This window comes from Larus michahellis, chromosome 5, assembly GCF_964199755.1.
Source record: "Larus michahellis chromosome 5, bLarMic1.1, whole genome shotgun sequence".
In the NCBI taxonomy this organism is placed as follows: domain Eukaryota; kingdom Metazoa; phylum Chordata; class Aves; order Charadriiformes; family Laridae; genus Larus; species Larus michahellis.
This window is the reverse complement of record NC_133900.1, coordinates 9,174,678-9,193,266: the sequence shown is the minus strand read 5'-3', so window position 1 is coordinate 9,193,266 and position 18,589 is coordinate 9,174,678. Positions and strand designations below refer to the sequence as shown.

Sequence of the window (18,589 nt, the reverse complement as noted above, 5' to 3'; positions counted from 1 at the left end):
AGCCAAGGTGTATTTCACCTCACATTTCAGCCTCTTTTCTCCATTGGATTTGTCTCCACGGGCCAGCTCCAAAGCATTAGGTCAAGATCACCTCCAAGCCAAAGCATCCTGAGTATTCTATCATGGAACAGCAGTAGTGGAACAACAAAAGCATATAGCGGAGGTACCGCTTTCTTATCTGGTGTTTTCTGAATAGGTCCCCTCAATTCTGCGTGAACTCCACATCCCCAAATCGGTTTTACTTGTATTCAGCATACGTAACGCCTACTGATCATGGCCGGAGTCAGCTATGGTTTGACAAGGACATCTTTAAGTTTTCACCTTGATACGCAGACAAGTACTTCTTTTGAAACCCGGAGAAGCTTTAACTTTCTGCTTTAAGAAACCAAGCAGAAAGTGTCACTGTGCTTCCACATCTGCTTCTATAGATAGCAGATTTTATTTTTTTTTTTTTAATTTAAATCGTGCACTGTGATTTCAAACATACCCAAACATTCCTCCTCTTCTTCCTCAACGCCTTCATCTTCATCGCCATCTAGTACGACGTTCAATTCTGTGTCAGGAGTTTTCCTGGCTTTATTGTACTCTCTTTCAGTTAAAGCTCCTTTGGAATTGTCTACGTCTTCTACAGACTGAGAAATCAGGAGACAAAGTCATTTCGGAGCAGGAAAGGGGAGATACAATGTATGTCTGAGCTAATATGATATAGGGACATATGAGCTTTAATCTACTCATGGCGTAACTTAGATCTGTTGGCACACGGCACAAAGAAAAGCACAGGGGTCAAACTACTCCACCAGTAGCATTTACATTCAAAGAGCCATCTCCTGGATACCGTTACAACTGGGTTTTGTTTCTTTTTTGAAAAAAGTCTTTGATATTTTGAAGACATTAAAATGTGTTATTTTATGAAGTCAGTTGTTGGGGTTGATGTTGGTTTTTTTGACTGTCAACTAGATGAAGGCACAGTTCTCACTGGGAAGTGACTTAGAAGGCTAGTCACAAGAACGGGAAGGATGGGATACCAATGTCATGTTACACTCAGTTTCCAAAACATGGTACTCAGAGGAACACCAATTAATCCCTTCTACTCAAGTTAGCTTTATGGACCAAAACTGCATTTATAGAAGATTGACACACAGCACCGAGAACCATCCAGAAGAGACCTGGTCCTTCCCTAGAAGAAAATTCAACTTTTTTCCCCCCGCAGACCTTTTGAGTCTTGCTTCCTACTGAGCTGTAAGCGACACACTTGACCTTCACGTGTGTACAAGCACACAAACATTTGCAACTGCTCTGGTGGAGTTGTTTGGTCACTGGACTCAAAATACATATAGCACTCAATCTGGGGGAATCAGGAAAAAAGGCAGGGTAAGGAAAAAAAACCCAAACTCAACATTTAAGTCTTCTTTTCAGGAAACAGAAGCCACACCAGTAAAACACTTCAAAAGAAGTCTGCAGAACATGGCTACAAAGCAATTTGATCTACAGCCCAGGTTAGCTCGAGCCCTCAGACAAGGGTTTGAAGGCACAACACTCGGAGCACAGCAGTTCATGAATGATCAACTACTCAAATGCAGGAAGTGGCTGGATCAAACCCAAGCTGGTACAGTAAAGACGCAGTAGGATGCAAGCAATATTGAAGTCTAACACTAGTAAATTAAATTCTTTAGGTATCCACACAGTCATCTGTCTTCCACCCACCTTCTGTAAGCAACACCGTTTTGCTTCACATTCCCTCCCCTCAACTACACCAAGCTCCACTGTCACCCAAGAGCATCCTCACTACAAAAAAAATTGAGGAAAAAACAAAACCTTGAGGCACTCACTTTAAGCATCTCCATTTCCAGTTCTTCATCACTTTCAATGACACAGGAAATATTCTGTTCGTTGTCTGTGGAACATGCCTCCTAAAAAAAATATTCTTATCAGAGTTATTTCTATTTTACACACAACCTTTCAACCTTCTGGACATACTATAAACCATTTCTCTCTATGCTTTTACTTCTTCCCCAAAATAGCTAAGCTCAACATTCAGCTCTGAAGTTGCCCATGAAAAAGACATCTGAAAGAAATATTGGAACATAACAAGGCCCTATAGCCAAGGGACAAAACCAGTAGTATCACCAGATGCGCAAAACGCTTGGACCATAAGGAAATTATAACCTGATTTAAGAGCATCAATGCACTAGGAGGACTGCTATTTACAGATCCCTTAGAAAAAGATGTGCTTTTCCTTCATGGCCGAGTTGGAGATGCTCAGGTGCAGAATTTGTCCCCATACCACAAGAAATTATTTGCTAACGTTTTAGCAACCGAAAGAGGGAAACTAATCCGACTACCTAGAGCCTCTGTATTCAGCATTAGTCTTTCCACCCACAAGACTGAAGAGCGGCTCAGTGCTGGACTACCTCCACAAACACTTTCCCGACTGAGCCCTTCTTCTAGTCCATCTTAATAGTCTCTTGGGACCAGACCTTTAAAATCTTGGGGGAAAACTACTACAGATGAGATCACTTCCTCCGCTAAGCATCCGTGATTAACAAGGGCTTTTCTCCTTACCTCAGGTGCAGCTTCGTTGAGCAATTCTTCTGCAGCTTGACGTTCCAAGATCTCAAGTTCTTGCTCAGTAATGTCTAGGGACATGAAGTCATCTCTGTCTGCTGCGTCCTTAGAGCTGGCTGCTGCAGCCCCATCTTCCACAACAGCATTATCTCTCTCCGCCTCTTCTTCATTGCCATCTCCCTCCCAGAGGCCAGCAAGCGTAGCATCAGAGCAGATGTTGAAGTCACCTTCAAGTTCTTTAGCAAATTCAGGCTTTTCAACTTTCTCTGCTTTGACATCTGCTGACTTTGCCTCAAGATTTGTTGGCGCTGCGCCACAGCTCCTCTCCGCTTCAGAATGGGAACCTGAACCCAACAGCGTGCTTCTTAAGGTATTTACATTCGCTGTTATGTCAGCTAGTATTTCCACAGCCCTAGAAGGTAAAACAAGAAAGGCAAACCAAAATGACGAAGGCAGTTACTACATACATCTTAGCCACAAGCACGACCGAGGATTCTAAAGCAGCCTCCTTCTCCAGATAGTTTGGCCAGAATTTCACATATAAAGGTTCATCACTCGTATACTACCGGCATTCCACTTCCGTGAGAAGAAAGTGAGATTTCCTTACACTTTACGCTATACAGACTCTCTGAAAACACGGTTTGGTGTTATCACCCCCATGCTTGTATCAAGTCTCCAGACTTCCAGTAGTTAAGACGTGCAAGAGTCCTGAGTATTTATGAAAGAAGCTGTGCATTTCAGCAAGAAGAAACTGATTCAAAGCTCAGTGTCAAACCCATGGCAATCAGACCAGTGAAAAACTACGTTCCAACATACAAAGAATGTTTTCCCATGCAGTATACTGTGCTTTTTCTTGGAAATGGACGCACAGAGATGGCTGTTAACACCCACGTGTTTTGCGCTGTGGAACCTCACGGATCAAGAGCAGAAAAACAATCTTGCAGGTAAAGTAGAGACAAGCTGTCAAAAATCTAACCTCTGCCAATTTTCAAATTGTCCAGAAGAGTCAGGGATGCGAGAAGCCAGGTCTGTTATCTCTTCAGCTAGGGAAGTCAAGCGCTCCTTCACACCCTCTGACACGCCATCTATAAGAAGCGTCATCAGAGTTATTTCACAGTAATTGAGGTCTAAGATCTCTACATAAATAAGTTCCATTCAAGTAACCACATTTCTACAAGATCTACAGATAAGACAGCCTTTTCCAGCGCTTAAAAATCAAGCCAAGCTTCCATGTACTTCAGCATCGCGTCTCTTCCAGCGGCCTGTTACACACGCTCAGGGAAAAAGGATACAGAACGGGACCATTACGAAGGGATCCTTTCCCGGTATACCCTCCGGCTTCCAGAAAAAAGAGCTGCTAACAGAGATATGCTGACTAAACCAAAGCCAAAAAACCGGCATCTTGTATTAAGAGGACAGTACTGCCACTTTGATAGAAAAGTAAAATTCAGCCAGTACAACAAGGAAATAAACTCCCTGCGCCTCTTCTTCAACCATAAGCTACATGCAATACTTAGCTTTTCTTATCAAGCACAGAACCAAACAAGATTTTAGCATCATTTTTCTAATCAAACAGTGCTAAGCCACCCTAAAAAACATGGGTCCTGTTTATACGCCTCAAGAAAAGCATTACTTCGTAACGCCTTTTTTTTTTTTCAGTGGTTTTATTTCTTCTTAAACTACATTTTTGTCCCTGCAACAGCAGAATTGCCATTAACTCACTGAAGCATTTCCATAAACAAACCGGAATGACAGCAGGAATTCTTACCATCACTGTATACAACAGAAACAAACAACATAGCAAGACTGCATTCCTACGTCACCATGGAAAATAAGTTACACAGCATGGTAACCCAGGTCATCCAAGAGCCTTTACAGTCTGCTCTCTCTGGAAGCAACCACTAATCACCAAGAAGCCAGACAGTCCTGACACAAAGATACTAGGGGAAAAACAAAAAAAAAATCTGTCGGGAAAGAGAATATTCAACTGTACATTGAATAATTTCCTTATGCTTGGACGTATAATTTACCTCTTCTTACACAAAAGAATTTCCGCTCACTGTTATCCATATTTTTCAGCTTTTGATAAATGATGTATCCAGCCTGCAAAAGAAAGGGGGGGGGAGTTAGTACTCTTCAGGGAAACAACATCTTAGACTAAACAAAAAAACCCCCAAGAATTAATTCAGCAAGCCATGGCACAAATACATTGCGAACATCAAATTCGGAGTTGTTGGTTCACGCTGTACACTGGCCAGTGGTCTGCCTTACTGCATCGCCCATGGCAACCAGGTCACGTTTTACAGAACGCTTTCGCAAAGTCCTGACTCGGGGTCCACATTGTAGCGGGTACTCTTATATACATCCCAGCACGGTTATCTTAGGAAATTAGCTGCAAAACAGAGGGCTCCAAGAATTCCTCTCCCGTCCTCACCATCTGCTCCACCTCATGCAGATTTTATGTAGCGCTCCGAGAGAATAGCTCTGAACTTACTCAGATAGATTCTGTGCGCTTAATATTTCCCTTGATACGAATAATAAGTTCTAACAAGAAAATGCAGCCTAAAGCCAGGAATGTGCTAATTAGGCTACACATGTTAACCAAAGCATCTTAAAGAGGAAAGAGAAAGAAACAAGTTACTCCCTTGTGTTCTCCTGGGGGGCTCCAAGAGGCAGGCCAGGTGAACAGAGCGTAGCAAGACTGGAAAAAGCTGGTTAGAGCAGCTGCACCAGGCACCAGAAATAGAGGTCTTTCCTTACCGGTTTGGGTTTTTAACAGCTGCTAACCCCTCCACAGTTTAACTTTTAACTAAACCATAAAAAAAATGAGTCAGAAAATAAAATGGACCGCTAGTCCCACTTCCCTTCCTCTACCTAAACCTCATCACAGAAATAAAAGCGTGAAAGCATTTTATTTTGCTGCCACAAAGAACAGCTTTCTCCCAGGAAGCAGGCAGCGTGCTGGTAAACCCCTTCACAGAACTGTGGGAAAACTACACGTTTTTCGAAGTGATGAAAACGCAGAGACTTCTGCGGAGCTACACGAGTTCATATGCAACTAAATTACCCTTCCCAGTAATCCATGCTGAGGTTTTGCTGTATTAGCCACTGGAGAAAGCTGTATTTCTTCAAAGTTGCCTATTAATTTTACCTCACATATTATCTTTATCAGGATTTTGGTTCACAGACAGCCAAAGAAAGATGACCAAAACCCCCAGTAGAAAACACATCCAAGAGTGGTGACCAGCTACGGCAAACACCTGCAGACAAGGGAACCGAAAAATAACTACCCACTCTTCGCTTCCGTAAGTGATTATTGTACTTCAACTCACATCAGCCATGTAAAACCTATAACCTGAGATAATCACACTGCAAGAATTCAGGCTTACTCCTGACAGACAGATATACAGTTCACCCGACTGCGCCATCAAAACTCACTTCCCCGAGGCAATACCTCGAAGCAAGTCCAAACGGACAGACGCTCCTCAGAAATACTTGTTGGCGCCCGCGTTACTTGGCATGTTCAAAGCACAGCAGAGCTTCCAGGAGCTCTGCTTTGTGAATAGATTTCACTAGAAAGGCAAATCTTGCAGCGCCAATAAAAATTAAGAGATAAGGACGTCACGGGAGGCTCGAGGCTGCTGTGGAATGGGGTTTCTTCCACCTACGTTCAATTTTCTACGTGAATTGTTGACCACAACATCCTCTTCAAGTCATCTCAGCAACAAGACTGGTTACCAAGTCAGGTACAAACAGTACCATCTTCAACAGAGAAGATATTACAAAGCTCTGGATGAACGCTGAGGTTTAAAAACTTAAGATAGACAAGGAATTAGACAGCAACCTACTTGGTGGCATTTTCACCTCTAAGCAGCCCATATCCACAGCAGACCTCAGAGCCTTCCTACCTTCATTAAGCCCTGTGGCAGAAAGGCAATTAGCCAACAACTAACAGCACATTAGAGTAGAAATCAATTGACCCGGGTGGAATGGTGATCTCTTCTTGTACGTACATAGGCATCTGTGGCTGCATACAACTTTTGCTCCTCGTTGAGTGGAAACTCTTCCCAGTTACTGCAGCGGACAGATTTATCCTTCAAAAGCTGCTTGCCAAAAAGGTGCTTTACCAGACCATTTAGACTCCATATCTCCTTACACTTCAGCTGGGGAAAGAAAAAAAGACACCAGAGGACTTGTTTAAAGGGGAGAGCAGTCGGACCTGGCAAAATGTATTCCTCAAATTGGCAAAGCGTACTTAATCCCTCATTAGAAGCAAAGAGGTCCGGGTTAGTCAGAACGAACTAGTTTCTCAAAGCACTAGTTGTTCTCCAGGCCTAACTCTGCTCTCATCATATTAAAACATAGTTTGGCCATTTGAAATCTGTACTTCCGTGCTCTAAAACTGTACTGTTAGAGGACCCACCTGCATCCTCAAGCTGGAAAGATGGCATTAGGGCCAGATGAGTCCGCACAGTGTGAGGTGGTACCAAAAGTAGGAAATATCTGTACAACGTAGTCTCCGAGTTGATAAAATAAAAGCTATAGCCTTAAACAGCAGCCTCTCTCTCCTTCAGGATTTGCCTTTCTAATTAGAGAGACTCCGTATCAAACACCAGGAATTTTTTAAATATGAATACAGGAATATTCAAGTCTGCCTGTAAGTGTTTTGTCAGCTTTTGCAAATCTGGAGTCAAGGACCAGCAGAAGAGGGCTGTTATAAACCACCCTAACCACTAGTCAGCATGCTGGGAAGCGCCACACTGCTGTTTTCGATTGCTTTTGTAATCGTATTTGTCAATTGCTGCTGCTGCTACAGGCTATTGTCTTAACAGCCAGTTTGGGAAGCTTTCCTTCAGACCCCACGGATCCAGGGTTCCCGGGCACAGCCTTCTGCTATTCCAGCTTGCAAAACATGTAGACCTGTCGAGCCAACAGCAGCAGTGCAGCATTATCAGCTCATCCCCTTAAATCTGGTACAAAAAAAGTGAAAACACCCTACTGACTCTTCATTTTAGGTTCCCCCAAGTCCTCCCCCTCGCACTGTGCCATTATATACAACCCTATTCTTTGCTCTCTCGAGCTTCGCTTTCAAGTTTATTTTTGGTTTGTTTTCTCCTTAGCAGAAGACTTTAAAGCTGCTATCAGAAATCACATTGCTCATCTTCATAACAAATTATTCCTGGAGTTGGATGCTGGGATAAAAGAAGGGGGGGGGGTGAACTGAAGAAAATCCAAGTCTGAAAAGAAACAGCTTGAGCAAAAAAAAAGAAAAAAGTTTAATTTGTACAACTTCCAACCCACTAGAAACTGAAACTTTAAGGTGGCTTGTACGGAGAGCACTGCCCCAAATGCTGATGATAGATCCCATTCCCCTCTCCCCGACTCCGATTTAATTACACAGGGTACATAAAGCACAGAATAGAGAAAGGTACAAGTAGTATTATTTCTGGGCATAAATCTTCATCCTCCACCAGGAAAACTTCAATTGTTGCTTTTACCCTACCAAACAAAAAAAAAATGCACAGAAGGAAAGCAAAGCGCATGGAGAGACCGAGTACAAGTAAGGAAAAGCCTTGCACATAGGAAAAAAAAAGTCAGAAAAGCTTTAAGGGACATGCTAGAAAAAAGACTGGGAAGATGATCTTGAAGGCAATGAACATTTTGCGCTCTTCCCTAGTAAGACAGCGTAGATCTCCCTACATCAAATTATATCTAAATATATCAGAATTCATCTAAACTGAAATTCAGGGTGCGCCAAATGCAACAGTATTTCTAAACAATGGGTCACCAGCGCTGGAAACAGCACCCATGTGAGAGCAGAGGAAACACCAACTCCAGAACTATGGAAACAAAGACACTTCTAGGGCTCCAGATCACACAGCAAACACCTCCGCACGGAGGACTTCAAGGAAGACCTCGATGCTTCCTCCCAGCGCTGAGTAAGCCATGGCGGGAGGGCCGACACCTTCAAACAGGCATCAGCCCTTCACCGCCTCCGCAGCATTTCATGCGTCTTATTTTAAAGGCGCAGCCATCGCTGGGACAAGTACACCAGCGCCAGCAGAACCCCGACTTGACACGGTCTGGCAATTTCCATCACTAATAAGTAAAGAAAATGGCTCTGCAGCTCAATTAAAAAGCCATACCTTGTAAATACGAGAAGTGAACAGGCCTGAAAGGGGATAAATGTTCATTTAGAAAGACAATACCTAGTTCTGCAGACTTTCCCGAGAGTTCTTTTAAACTTTTTCTTCTTAAATAAGTTACAATACATCTCTGCTTTATGCTACAGAATACGTTTGCCATCAGAACCGAACTCCTATGAAGACAAGGGAGCCTCCTTTTGTATAGCACAATAACAAGATTCCCTCCCACAACAAAAAGGTTTTAAGTTTTACTTTCTCATTAGCAACGTCAGCCAGCTCCACAAAGCTCTTCAGTTTGATTTCAAAGTCACTCATCAGCTTCCATTGATCTCCCTCAATTCCTACGCCAACCTTTTTAATTGTTTCATCTTCGAGCAGTCTTTTGAGTCCCTTGGGAAAACCTAAAATAGATTAAGCCCAAACATCAGAAACTAAATACTGGAAGATGCCAGAAAGTCTAATGGAAATAACAAAATCCTAACACAAAGGCCATCTGCAAAAACCTGTGCTTTTAGAGGAAAAGCCCCCAGAATTTCTCTGCTTATGTGACTGTTTGTACTCTGCAATGACTGGAAACACCAATGGGTTATGATATATCACCCGCACACAAACAGGAATGAAATATTTGAAATGGGCAAATCAATTCTGCACCTGAAAAGAAATCAAGTAAAAGAATTAAACAACCTTATTCCATTTGTCTTACAGATCGTTAAACCACGTAACAAAAAGGCAACCTCTAACTGAAAGAGATATTCTGTTCTCAGAATTGGGTGCTCACAAAGCCAAATGCAATATTATTTTGCTTTTTTCCACATTATTCCTCCACAGTTTTTGCTATTTCACATTCCCGGGAGACTTTTCAAAGCGTAAGCACGGGGAATCACCAGGACAGCAGATTCTGTGGAGGCATCCTCAGTGCTAACGCTGAGCTGGTCCAACCAGAGCACGTGGGAAAAACAGAATTCACCAGCCAGACCCTCCATCAAGCCCAGACAAGTCAGTCTTGTAAGTAAGAACAAAAATATTCAAGGATGTACACAGATGTTAAGTATTAGATTTTGATTTATCCCAAACTGATGGCACAGCAATCCTGGATCAAAGGACATCTTCAAGCGTATGGGACTGAATAAAAGCATGCAGCTTTTTTTTTTTTTTTACAGGAGGGAGTTAACAGCCACAGACACTTCATACTTGAACAAAAGCAGCTTCCCCCCGCCCCCCCGTGTTTGTTTCCATTTCCAATTCAGAGCATCTTATTTAAATACATACCTTCAGGAACACACAGCCGGGCACCCTGAATTAGTCTCAACTGTAATTCTAGTATCTGCAAATACACAGTACTGCGCAAACGCACCGTACTTAGTATCTGCCTTGGTTCTGATTTCACATTTCACCTTTTCGCTCTTGTAATTTGTATTAACATACTTCGGCAGTCACTTTGCCTCAACTGATTTCATTTTACACACCAGTCTCCACACTTCTATGGCTACCATTGACACACTATACAGATACATTTGGAACTACAGACACAATCGTCTGCGTTGTGGACTGAAGCTGCAGGTCCAGTTCAAGGCATTAGAAAATTACTGCTAAAAAACCCCCACAAAACTGTAGTAGCCCGGTGCTGTAAGAGGCAGAGTACAACGCTGCCAGAGCACCTCAGCCATAACACAAAATGGAAGTTCCTCTGTAGAGGAGGATAATTTAACTTGAGCTTAATAAAAGCTTGCAACACACGCAGCTGATTCACTGAACAAGGGATTTTTCACTTAATAATATCATCACGAAAAGCGGCAAGGATAGGAACTTCCCAGTAGAGGACTGTGCTCCATTTCCACCACCTAATTTCTAGAAAAGTGACTGCATGAACTAAAAAGGTCTAAGTTAAAGACTATACAGAAGCTACCATTCAAGAAATAGGCCACATTTTCGTAGAAGTCTAAGAAAAAAAAAAGGAGTAAGAAATGGAAAATTATCTTCCTGATAAATATATGCATTTTTTCCCCTTACACACAGTCCAAGAACTGTCCATTCTCTTCCTCCTGCAGAAAGAAGCATTTTTTCTTGCAACAAAAAAAAATGCTAAGTCTTATCCAACTGGCTAGTTCTGCCAACATCTGCATTTCTGTAGATCAAATGTATTCTACATAATAATCAGAAGTCGACTGCGGTGCCTGCAAAAGAGACTGACATCTCACTCAGTTCAAATCTTCAAAAATGATTCAGGAGGAAACACCATCTTCTTCTGTCACACACACGCAACCGTACTCAGCGTCAATACACAAACATCTTCGCTCTTAGAATCAAAAACATTTCAGCTCTTTATGACTCCTCTTCCCTTCCTCAAATCTTTTTCTTCTGTGCGCTTGTACCTTTCTGCCGCCCGGATTGAATAGCCTCCAGCAATTAAATTTTCCACCCCATTTGCTATAAATGACAAAGGATTGAACACCAACATTAAAATTATCGCTATTATACCTCGGCATGTGCACCCCAGGGAAATCAGAGACATCTCCCAGGCATAGTTTCAATCTAACACTCAAACCAAAGGTTATAAAATTGCAGCCTCCTTCCCTCATTCCTGTTTTCCCTATTTGGAAGCTTTTATTCACATCCGTAATGAATTCAGACTCCGCTGAGCACACCCCCTTCTCTCCCCACAGCTGCATCACACCAGGTATCCAGCATTCTTTCGGAAAACCAATGTCAGAGAACGCAGGTATTAGGAACAAACAGCCACAGCGGCCATCATTTTTGAGGGGTTTTGTTCTTGAAGCCAAATTAAGAAGAAACACGGCCTCCTAAATTTAGGTTCGCCACTTATTTTGGCACTGAACAGAAAGCTCGTTATATGAGCAGGGAATTAAATTTTTAAAACAGAATTAAAATATTCTTTCCCAGACAGAAAAACAATCCTCAAGGGAGGCTTTTACCCTGTGCAGAATCTAAGATGCTGTATGCCAGCACACAGGGCAAGGCTTGGGCTAAGATCCCCTTGATATACATAGGCAATACTCAAAGAATAAATCCCTTGGTTACAGGTGGGAAAGGGGAGCAGAAGGATGGATTTTCACCATCCAGCTTAGTGTGAAGTATCAGCTATGGCTTAAGTTCAAAGTTAATCACAAGAAACAGAGGGCAACTCATGCCCTAACTAGTAAGAAGGGAGGAAGTACAGTACCTGACATGGAAGAGATGTGAAACAAATAACACTTCTCCTCAGTGACACATATCTGGATTACAGCTATTTTCGCCAGTTTTCCTTTAGTATAGGACGGTGGCCATTCAACATCAAATCCAACAGCAGCCCCATCTGATAAACTCTGCCTGAAAAGGAAGGGATACTCTTCGCATTTAACTGCTCTTCTACCAATATTGAAAATATCAGGCTTAAGTCATCTTATATAAAGATGAAGAGAATCGCAACCAGCGCACCTTTCCTTTTGCATGTACAGGACACAGAAAACATTTTAAAAAAAAATAATCCAGGAATCATAAGGAGGTAAGTTTCCTGCTGGTCCTAAAAGCTACAAGAAACCCTTCGAACCTCAGCAGCTCTTACTGCAAGCAAACGGTAGCATAGCAAGCCTCGGGAAACAGCCAGATATAAAAGGTATGGAATAGTTTACGTTCCCTTGAACGACTGTTCTTTATCTATCCCACTGCACTGGAAGTTTTCTGTAGAATTTTTTTCACCAGTAACATGAGCTGTGCCATGCAAAAAGAGTGTGTGTGTGGGGGGGGAAGATGATTTTACTCCCTTTTCTCCAAACATACAGTCCCCAGTTATGAATTAAGACATATGCCCGATTTCTTACAGCTCGTACTTTGCTGTGAAGTCATTAAAGTTCATGTAATTATCCATACTGTGGAAGGCACAGAACCTGCCTTAGCACCTTTACTGCTCTGGCTGAACTGTCGATCTCTGGACGCATCAAATGCGCAACTAGCCAGAAGGAGCGAGAGAGAAGGGCCAAGTCCTTTTCAGAAAGGAGAAAGCACTCAAAAAAAATGAAGAAAAACAGAGGAAGAGCTATTACCTGATATCTTCCGAGAGAAGGGAACAGTCGCTGGCTTCGTAGCTGTAAACGATGGAGCCGCAGAACTCTAGGAATGGCAGCCCGTCCTCCAAAACGCTCCTCTGAACGGTAGACTTCTGTCAAACGATATTTGGAAGAGGCTCAGTTACTGGCCACATCTAACCTTGCCACAGAAACGCATCAGCGCTGCAGCCGCTGCACACACCAGTATCCCAGCAAGGTTGGCACCGGCGGCTACAGAAACCTGGCAGCAGAGCTGTGCTCCTCACACAGGACCACTATCCCTGTCAGCTAACAGCAGGGCGACATTCCCCACTCTATAAAACCATTTGAGTTCACGCCCCCATTTCTTTGCTTAACTCCAAGCACTCCAAAATCGTGCAGGCTGAGTTTTCACCTCCATTTAGCTGAGTTGGATTCTTCCCATCAGAAAGACTCAGTAGCTTTTCAAGAATAAGGTTAGGGAAAACATCCATTTTTGACAGCGTCAAAAACCCATCAACACTATTTGAAACGCTGTGGCACTCGCACACCTCAAATTTGAGGAACAAAATATTCAAAAATGCACAATAATTTATTTTGCAAGTCATTGAAGTCTGGTCATGCTAAAACTCCTCTGATGCCTCTCTATTTGGCACAGCTGTATTCAATAGCTTGGTTTCCTTGTTTCCTTGGTCCCACATTCCAGCCTGCACACTTCACTTAACCCTGCCAGATAAAACATGTGAGGAACATTACAAAGGTCTAAATAAGCTCCATGGTTTTAAAACTATGCGCAATATTTAAAAGGACCGATATCCTCCATCAACTGATGATTACTGGTTTACGAATTGAAGTTTTAAGTGCACAAGGTAAGGTGAACCGTAACCCTCCAGTTGGCATTTTTCCCCCCTTTTCAGAAACTTATTTACTAAGAGTTATTGACTCAAACTTACTTTGACTGCAAAAATTCTGGTAACATTGACCTGCCTGAAAAGCCTTTAGGTTGGTTAAAAATATGCAAGTAAGCTACGATGCCACTAATAGCGAATACGGTGAAGTACCATGCAGTTAACATTTGAAGAACAAACCAATCTCATCAGAAGAGGCCACAAAACAGGTTTTAATACAGTTCCAGAATCACTCAGTTGCCTGGAAAAAAGAGATTCTGAAACCAAGATACTGCTGATTTTATGCTTGCACAACAAAACATTCCCTCCAGTTAATGAAGGGTGACAGTTTAATCAAAACCCTTCCTCAAAGAGCTTGTTGAGGGAGGCTGCACCACAACCAATGAAAGTCGTGTTGGTTTTAACTGACATTTTTTAATATCCACGCTACTAATTTTGTAATCCCACTTTATAGAAGGAAAACTGCTGAACCAGGTCTTCTGCTTTTCTCTCATTAATTAGTTTTCTAATTGTTAAAGCAGTTTCAGATGTTACAGGAAGGGGCCTTCTAGTGGGAAATTTTGAACTGAAACTGCTCATATATGCAGGGAAAAAAAACCAAACATCCAAGGACACATTAACATTCTTGGAACATCAGAAATTTCAACATAATCTTGATGATCAATTAATTCTTCTGAAACCTCTGAGACACTGAATGCAGAAAGGCGGAGGGCATTACCAGAACAAACTCCCCTGTCAGGCTACGACTTGAGACTTTAAATTACACAGAGGAAGAATCCCCAGTCCTTGCTGGTGTACAGCCCACAACACTGGGTGAGCAACGCAACAAAAGCGCCCTTATACTTTGGTGTTCTCGCTACCAAAATTCAGGTTGTCAGGAAGAAGTTTCAACAGAGGTAACAGCAGCCACCTTTGGTCTATACATATTTTAATTAAAAAAAAACCCAAAAGAGATACTTAAGCAAGCTGATTCAACCAGTAGTAACACCAGAGGACCTAAAATGTAATTACTCTTTATAGAACAAAAGAGCTGTAAACATTCACAAATATCAGAGGCAGAGCTCTAACTAAAAGCACGTTGTCCAACATTGCTTTATTACGCAGCTGGCAACCAACTAGATCTCCCCCAGGTGATGACGTACCTTCTTATCACCCAAAGCTTGGTTTTGTGTAAGCATCCACTGCGGATATTTATTCTGCAGACTAGTAGTTGGCAAATCCATTTTATTCATTTTTTCCACATTTCTGTTACTTATACATTAAAAAAAGAAAAAATAGAACAGTCAATAGTTTGTACATAGACAAGCTGTTACTATCATCAGGCCAGAACAAAGATTTGCAGGATCACTTCCTTGAACGTAAAATGTTTCTTGCATGAGAACGGTCGTTTATGGAGCTGCCTGCATTAAACAGCAGAAAAGCTTTAGGCATTATCTTCTTGTTCACATCAGTAAGAAAAACAAGAAAAAAAAACAGGAAAACCTCATAAGGTCCTTCTGGGAAGGAAAAATCAATCTAGTTTTATTAAGATCAGCAACTCAGAACAGAAGAGTACACCTACTGCCATCTCTGGTCAACACAGCCTTCATTAATTAGACATTTATCTGGTGTTTTAGATAACAGCACAGGAACCAGTCACCTAGCTTAAAAGCAGTCAGCAGCATTTGCTGACAAATGAAGTCAGAAAACATCAAACTCAACACAAGATTAGATTCACACAAACGTTGCCCCGAGGCCCGCATTCCCTGCGCAGCGTCTCAGGGCTGCGAGACCAAAACAAAAATAAGAAAAAACACCACACAGAATTTCTAGGGCAAACTACAGCCAAACAAGGCACAGACTGCTAAGCTCTCTGGCACAGACTGGATGACAGATGAGGTTACTTATCAATTTACCAGCCCCGGATTAAACAAAATGAGCTCACCAAGCAGAGGTAGCCTATTCCCAGGGCATCAGGAAGCAGGGTGCATCCCGTGGAACAGGCAGGCACTCCACAAAGCAGTTAGGAAAGATTTGAGTTAGGAAGACGCGCTGTCCGAAACAGCAGGAGATTTTCAGCCCTGACAACTAGGGTTTTCTCTCAAGGAAGTGGAGCAGGATTTCCCAGTTATGAGCAAACAATAACTGGATCGTAGCTGTTCCAGCTTCTCCTCGGACTGCTGCTGGTGGGATTTAGAAATCCTCCTGGAGATGGAGCAAAACAGTTCACAATGAAGTTTCTCATCCTGATTCTTCCCACTAGTCCCCAGGTGCTCAACGCACTTTTACAACAAAGTTAGGCCAGTACCATCTTCTTAAGACCATGCTTTCCAGCTGTACATCCTCACCAACAAGAAAGTACAAATCCTAGGCAAATTGGGGTATTTCAGTTTTTCGATACTCAAAAATGCCTTTTGTTTCTTAAACTTGATTATGTAGGGTATGCAGACTTTTTCCCTTGGTTACCTGTCCGCTTCTGCGGTGGCATAGCCAGCTACTACCTCAAAGACTACTTCAAAAAGTTTTCTAATACAAAAACAGTCACAAACTCACCACTAGCAAGATGCCTCAATTAGAGCCAAGCTGTTCCTGTGAGCACCAATTGCTGGAAACAAGAGAAAGCAGCAGAGAAGCTAGAAACAGAGAACGGACACTCTGCAGCACCCACATCACAGCTCCAGCAACCCATTTACCAAAAAGACAGCTAGAAGTTCAGGAGCGCCTTTGGTAACTACACCACACGAGCAAATGCTGCTCACCACAGCATCCTCCACCTTAGAAACATAGAAATAGATTGGTTTGGATTGGAAGGGATTGTTAAAGGCCATCTAGCCCAACCCACCACCATGAGCAGGGACACCTTCAACTACAGCCGGCTGCTCAAAGCCCCGTCCAACCTGACCTTGAATGTTTCCAAGGATGGCACATCGACCACCTCTCTGGGGCAACCTGGGCCAGTGTTTCACCACCCTCAGCATACAGGGACTGGAAGGGCCTCGACGGTCTCCCCGGAGCCTTCTCTTCTCTGGGCTGAACACCCCCCCGCCCCCCAACTCCCTCAGCCTGTCCTCACAGCAGAGGGACTCCAGCTCTCTGACCCTTTTTGCGGCCCTTCCTTAACCTTCCCAGCGTTAAATCAAGCACCTGGACTTCTGAGGGCGAAGCGCCGCACGGCCAGCAGCCGCCCGGCGACAACGAGACCCGCTCCGGGCCAGCGCGGCTCCCCTGGGGACAACCGGCGGCAGCCGCAGCGAACGAAGCCTTCGCACAGGGGCCAAAACCCCTTATTGCCTGAGGGTAAGAACGGCGGCCCCACCGCCCCTCACCCCCGGGCGGGCACGAAACGAGGAGCCCCCTCAGGGTGGAGAGAGGCCGCCTCACCCCGCCTTCCCCCCCCCCCTCCACCACCCCGGTACCACACAGTAGCCCCCTCCCGGTACGGCGGGGCAGGGAGGCCCCGGTGCCCCAAAGGCCCCGCCGGCGCTCCGGCTTCCCCCCCAGGCCCCACCGCGCGCCGGGTACGGGCAGCATCGAGGCCTCACCCCGCCTCAGAGACCGCCGCCCCGGTGCAGGCCCACGACCGCCTCACCGAGCTCGGCGCCGGCTCACGCCTTCAACGTCACGCCGCGTCGCGGGTTTAATACGTCACCGGGCCGCCAGCTCCGCCCCCCTCCCTCCCCCTCCCGTCGCGGCCCCGCCGTCTCCCCGAGCCGCGGCGGCGGCGGCGGCGGGTTACCCGAGGTGACGCGCATGCGCGGTGGCGGCGGCGCCTTCGGCGGCCGAAGGGCATTGTGGGTAGTGTAGTCCCGGGACCGGGCGGGCCGCGCACCCTCCGGCGAGGCGGCGGCGCCGACCGCGCCGCCGCCGCCGCCGCCGCCGCCGCCGCCGTCGTCCTCGGCCGGGCGGGGCCGGGCCGGGCCGGCGGGGCGGGGCGGGGTGAGGCGGGGCGGAGCGGAGCGGGCAGGCGGGCGGGGGGTGCGCCAGCCCGTGGCTCTGCGCGGCGGGGGGGCGGCGGGGCCGCCGGCTGCGGGCGGTGGCGACGGCGGCGGCGGCGGCTGAAGGGCAACGGCGGCGATGGGCGCTGTGGGGTGAGTGACCGGGCCCGGGGGGCGGGGAGAGGCGGGGACGGAGGGGTGGGTGGGGGGGCGGCGATGGGGTAGGGGATGTGGTGCTGGGGGGGCAATATGGGGGCACTGGGAGGCGGTACTGGGAGCACTGGGAGGCAGGGGGGCTGTACTGGGACAGTGGGGAGGGTAGGAGTGCGGTGCTGGGGGCACTGGGGGGCTGGGGGGCGGTGGTGGGGGGCATCGGGGGGGGCAGGAGGTGAAGCTCTGGGGGCGGTGGGGCAGGAGGTGCAGTGATGGGGGGCGCTGGGGGGCAATACTGGAGTGGTGGGGGGCAGTACCGGGGCACTGGGGGGCCAGGGAGTCAGTATTGGGGCACTGGGGGGCAGGGGGACAGTGCCGATGGCGCCCGGGGGGGCAGGAGGTGAAGCTCCGGGGGCACTGGGGCAGGAGATGCAGTGATGGGGGGTGCTGGGGGGCGGTACTGGAGTGCTGGGGGCATGGGGGGGCAGTACTGGGATCGCTGGAGGGCGGGGGGGGGCAGTGGGTGGCAGGGGGTCAGTGCTGGGGGGGCCCTGGGGAGCAGGGGGTCAGTATTGGGGCAGTGGGGAGGGCAGGAGGGCAGCACTGGGGGGAAGGGGGACCGTGCTGGTGGCACTGGGGAGGGGGGGCAGAAGGTGAAGTACTGGGGCAGGAGATGCAGTGATTGGGGGCACTGGGGAGCGGTACTGGGGCAGCAGGGGGTCCATGAGGGCAGTACTGGGGGCACTGGGGGGCAGTGGAGGGGCAGGGGGTGAGTGCTGGGGGGGCACTGAGGGGCAGGGGAAGGGCAGTACAGGGGCACTGGGTGGCAAGCTGGGGGCACTGGGGTAGGAGATGCAGTGATGGGGGGCACTGGGGAGCAG

The 18,589-nt window shown here is 46.0% G+C and overlaps 1 protein-coding gene across 1 annotated transcript in view; it reads right to left on the bottom strand.

The window, feature by feature from the left end:
• Positions 1-17,225, bottom strand: part of WRN (WRN RecQ like helicase) — a 46,492-nt gene extending 29,267 nt beyond the window's left edge. Inside the window, 12 exon segments of the mRNA XM_074588588.1 lie at positions 488-632; positions 1,830-1,910; positions 2,563-2,977; positions 3,542-3,650; positions 4,596-4,668; positions 6,579-6,728; positions 8,964-9,112; positions 11,893-12,038; positions 12,752-12,867; positions 14,784-14,892; positions 15,566-15,825; positions 17,163-17,225. Of these exon segments, the coding sequence (XP_074444689.1) occupies positions 488-632; positions 1,830-1,910; positions 2,563-2,977; positions 3,542-3,650; positions 4,596-4,668; positions 6,579-6,728; positions 8,964-9,112; positions 11,893-12,038; positions 12,752-12,867; positions 14,784-14,873 (1,474 nt within the window). The 5' untranslated portion in view covers positions 14,874-14,892; positions 15,566-15,825; positions 17,163-17,225.
• Positions 17,226-18,589: the final 1,364 nt, after the last annotated feature.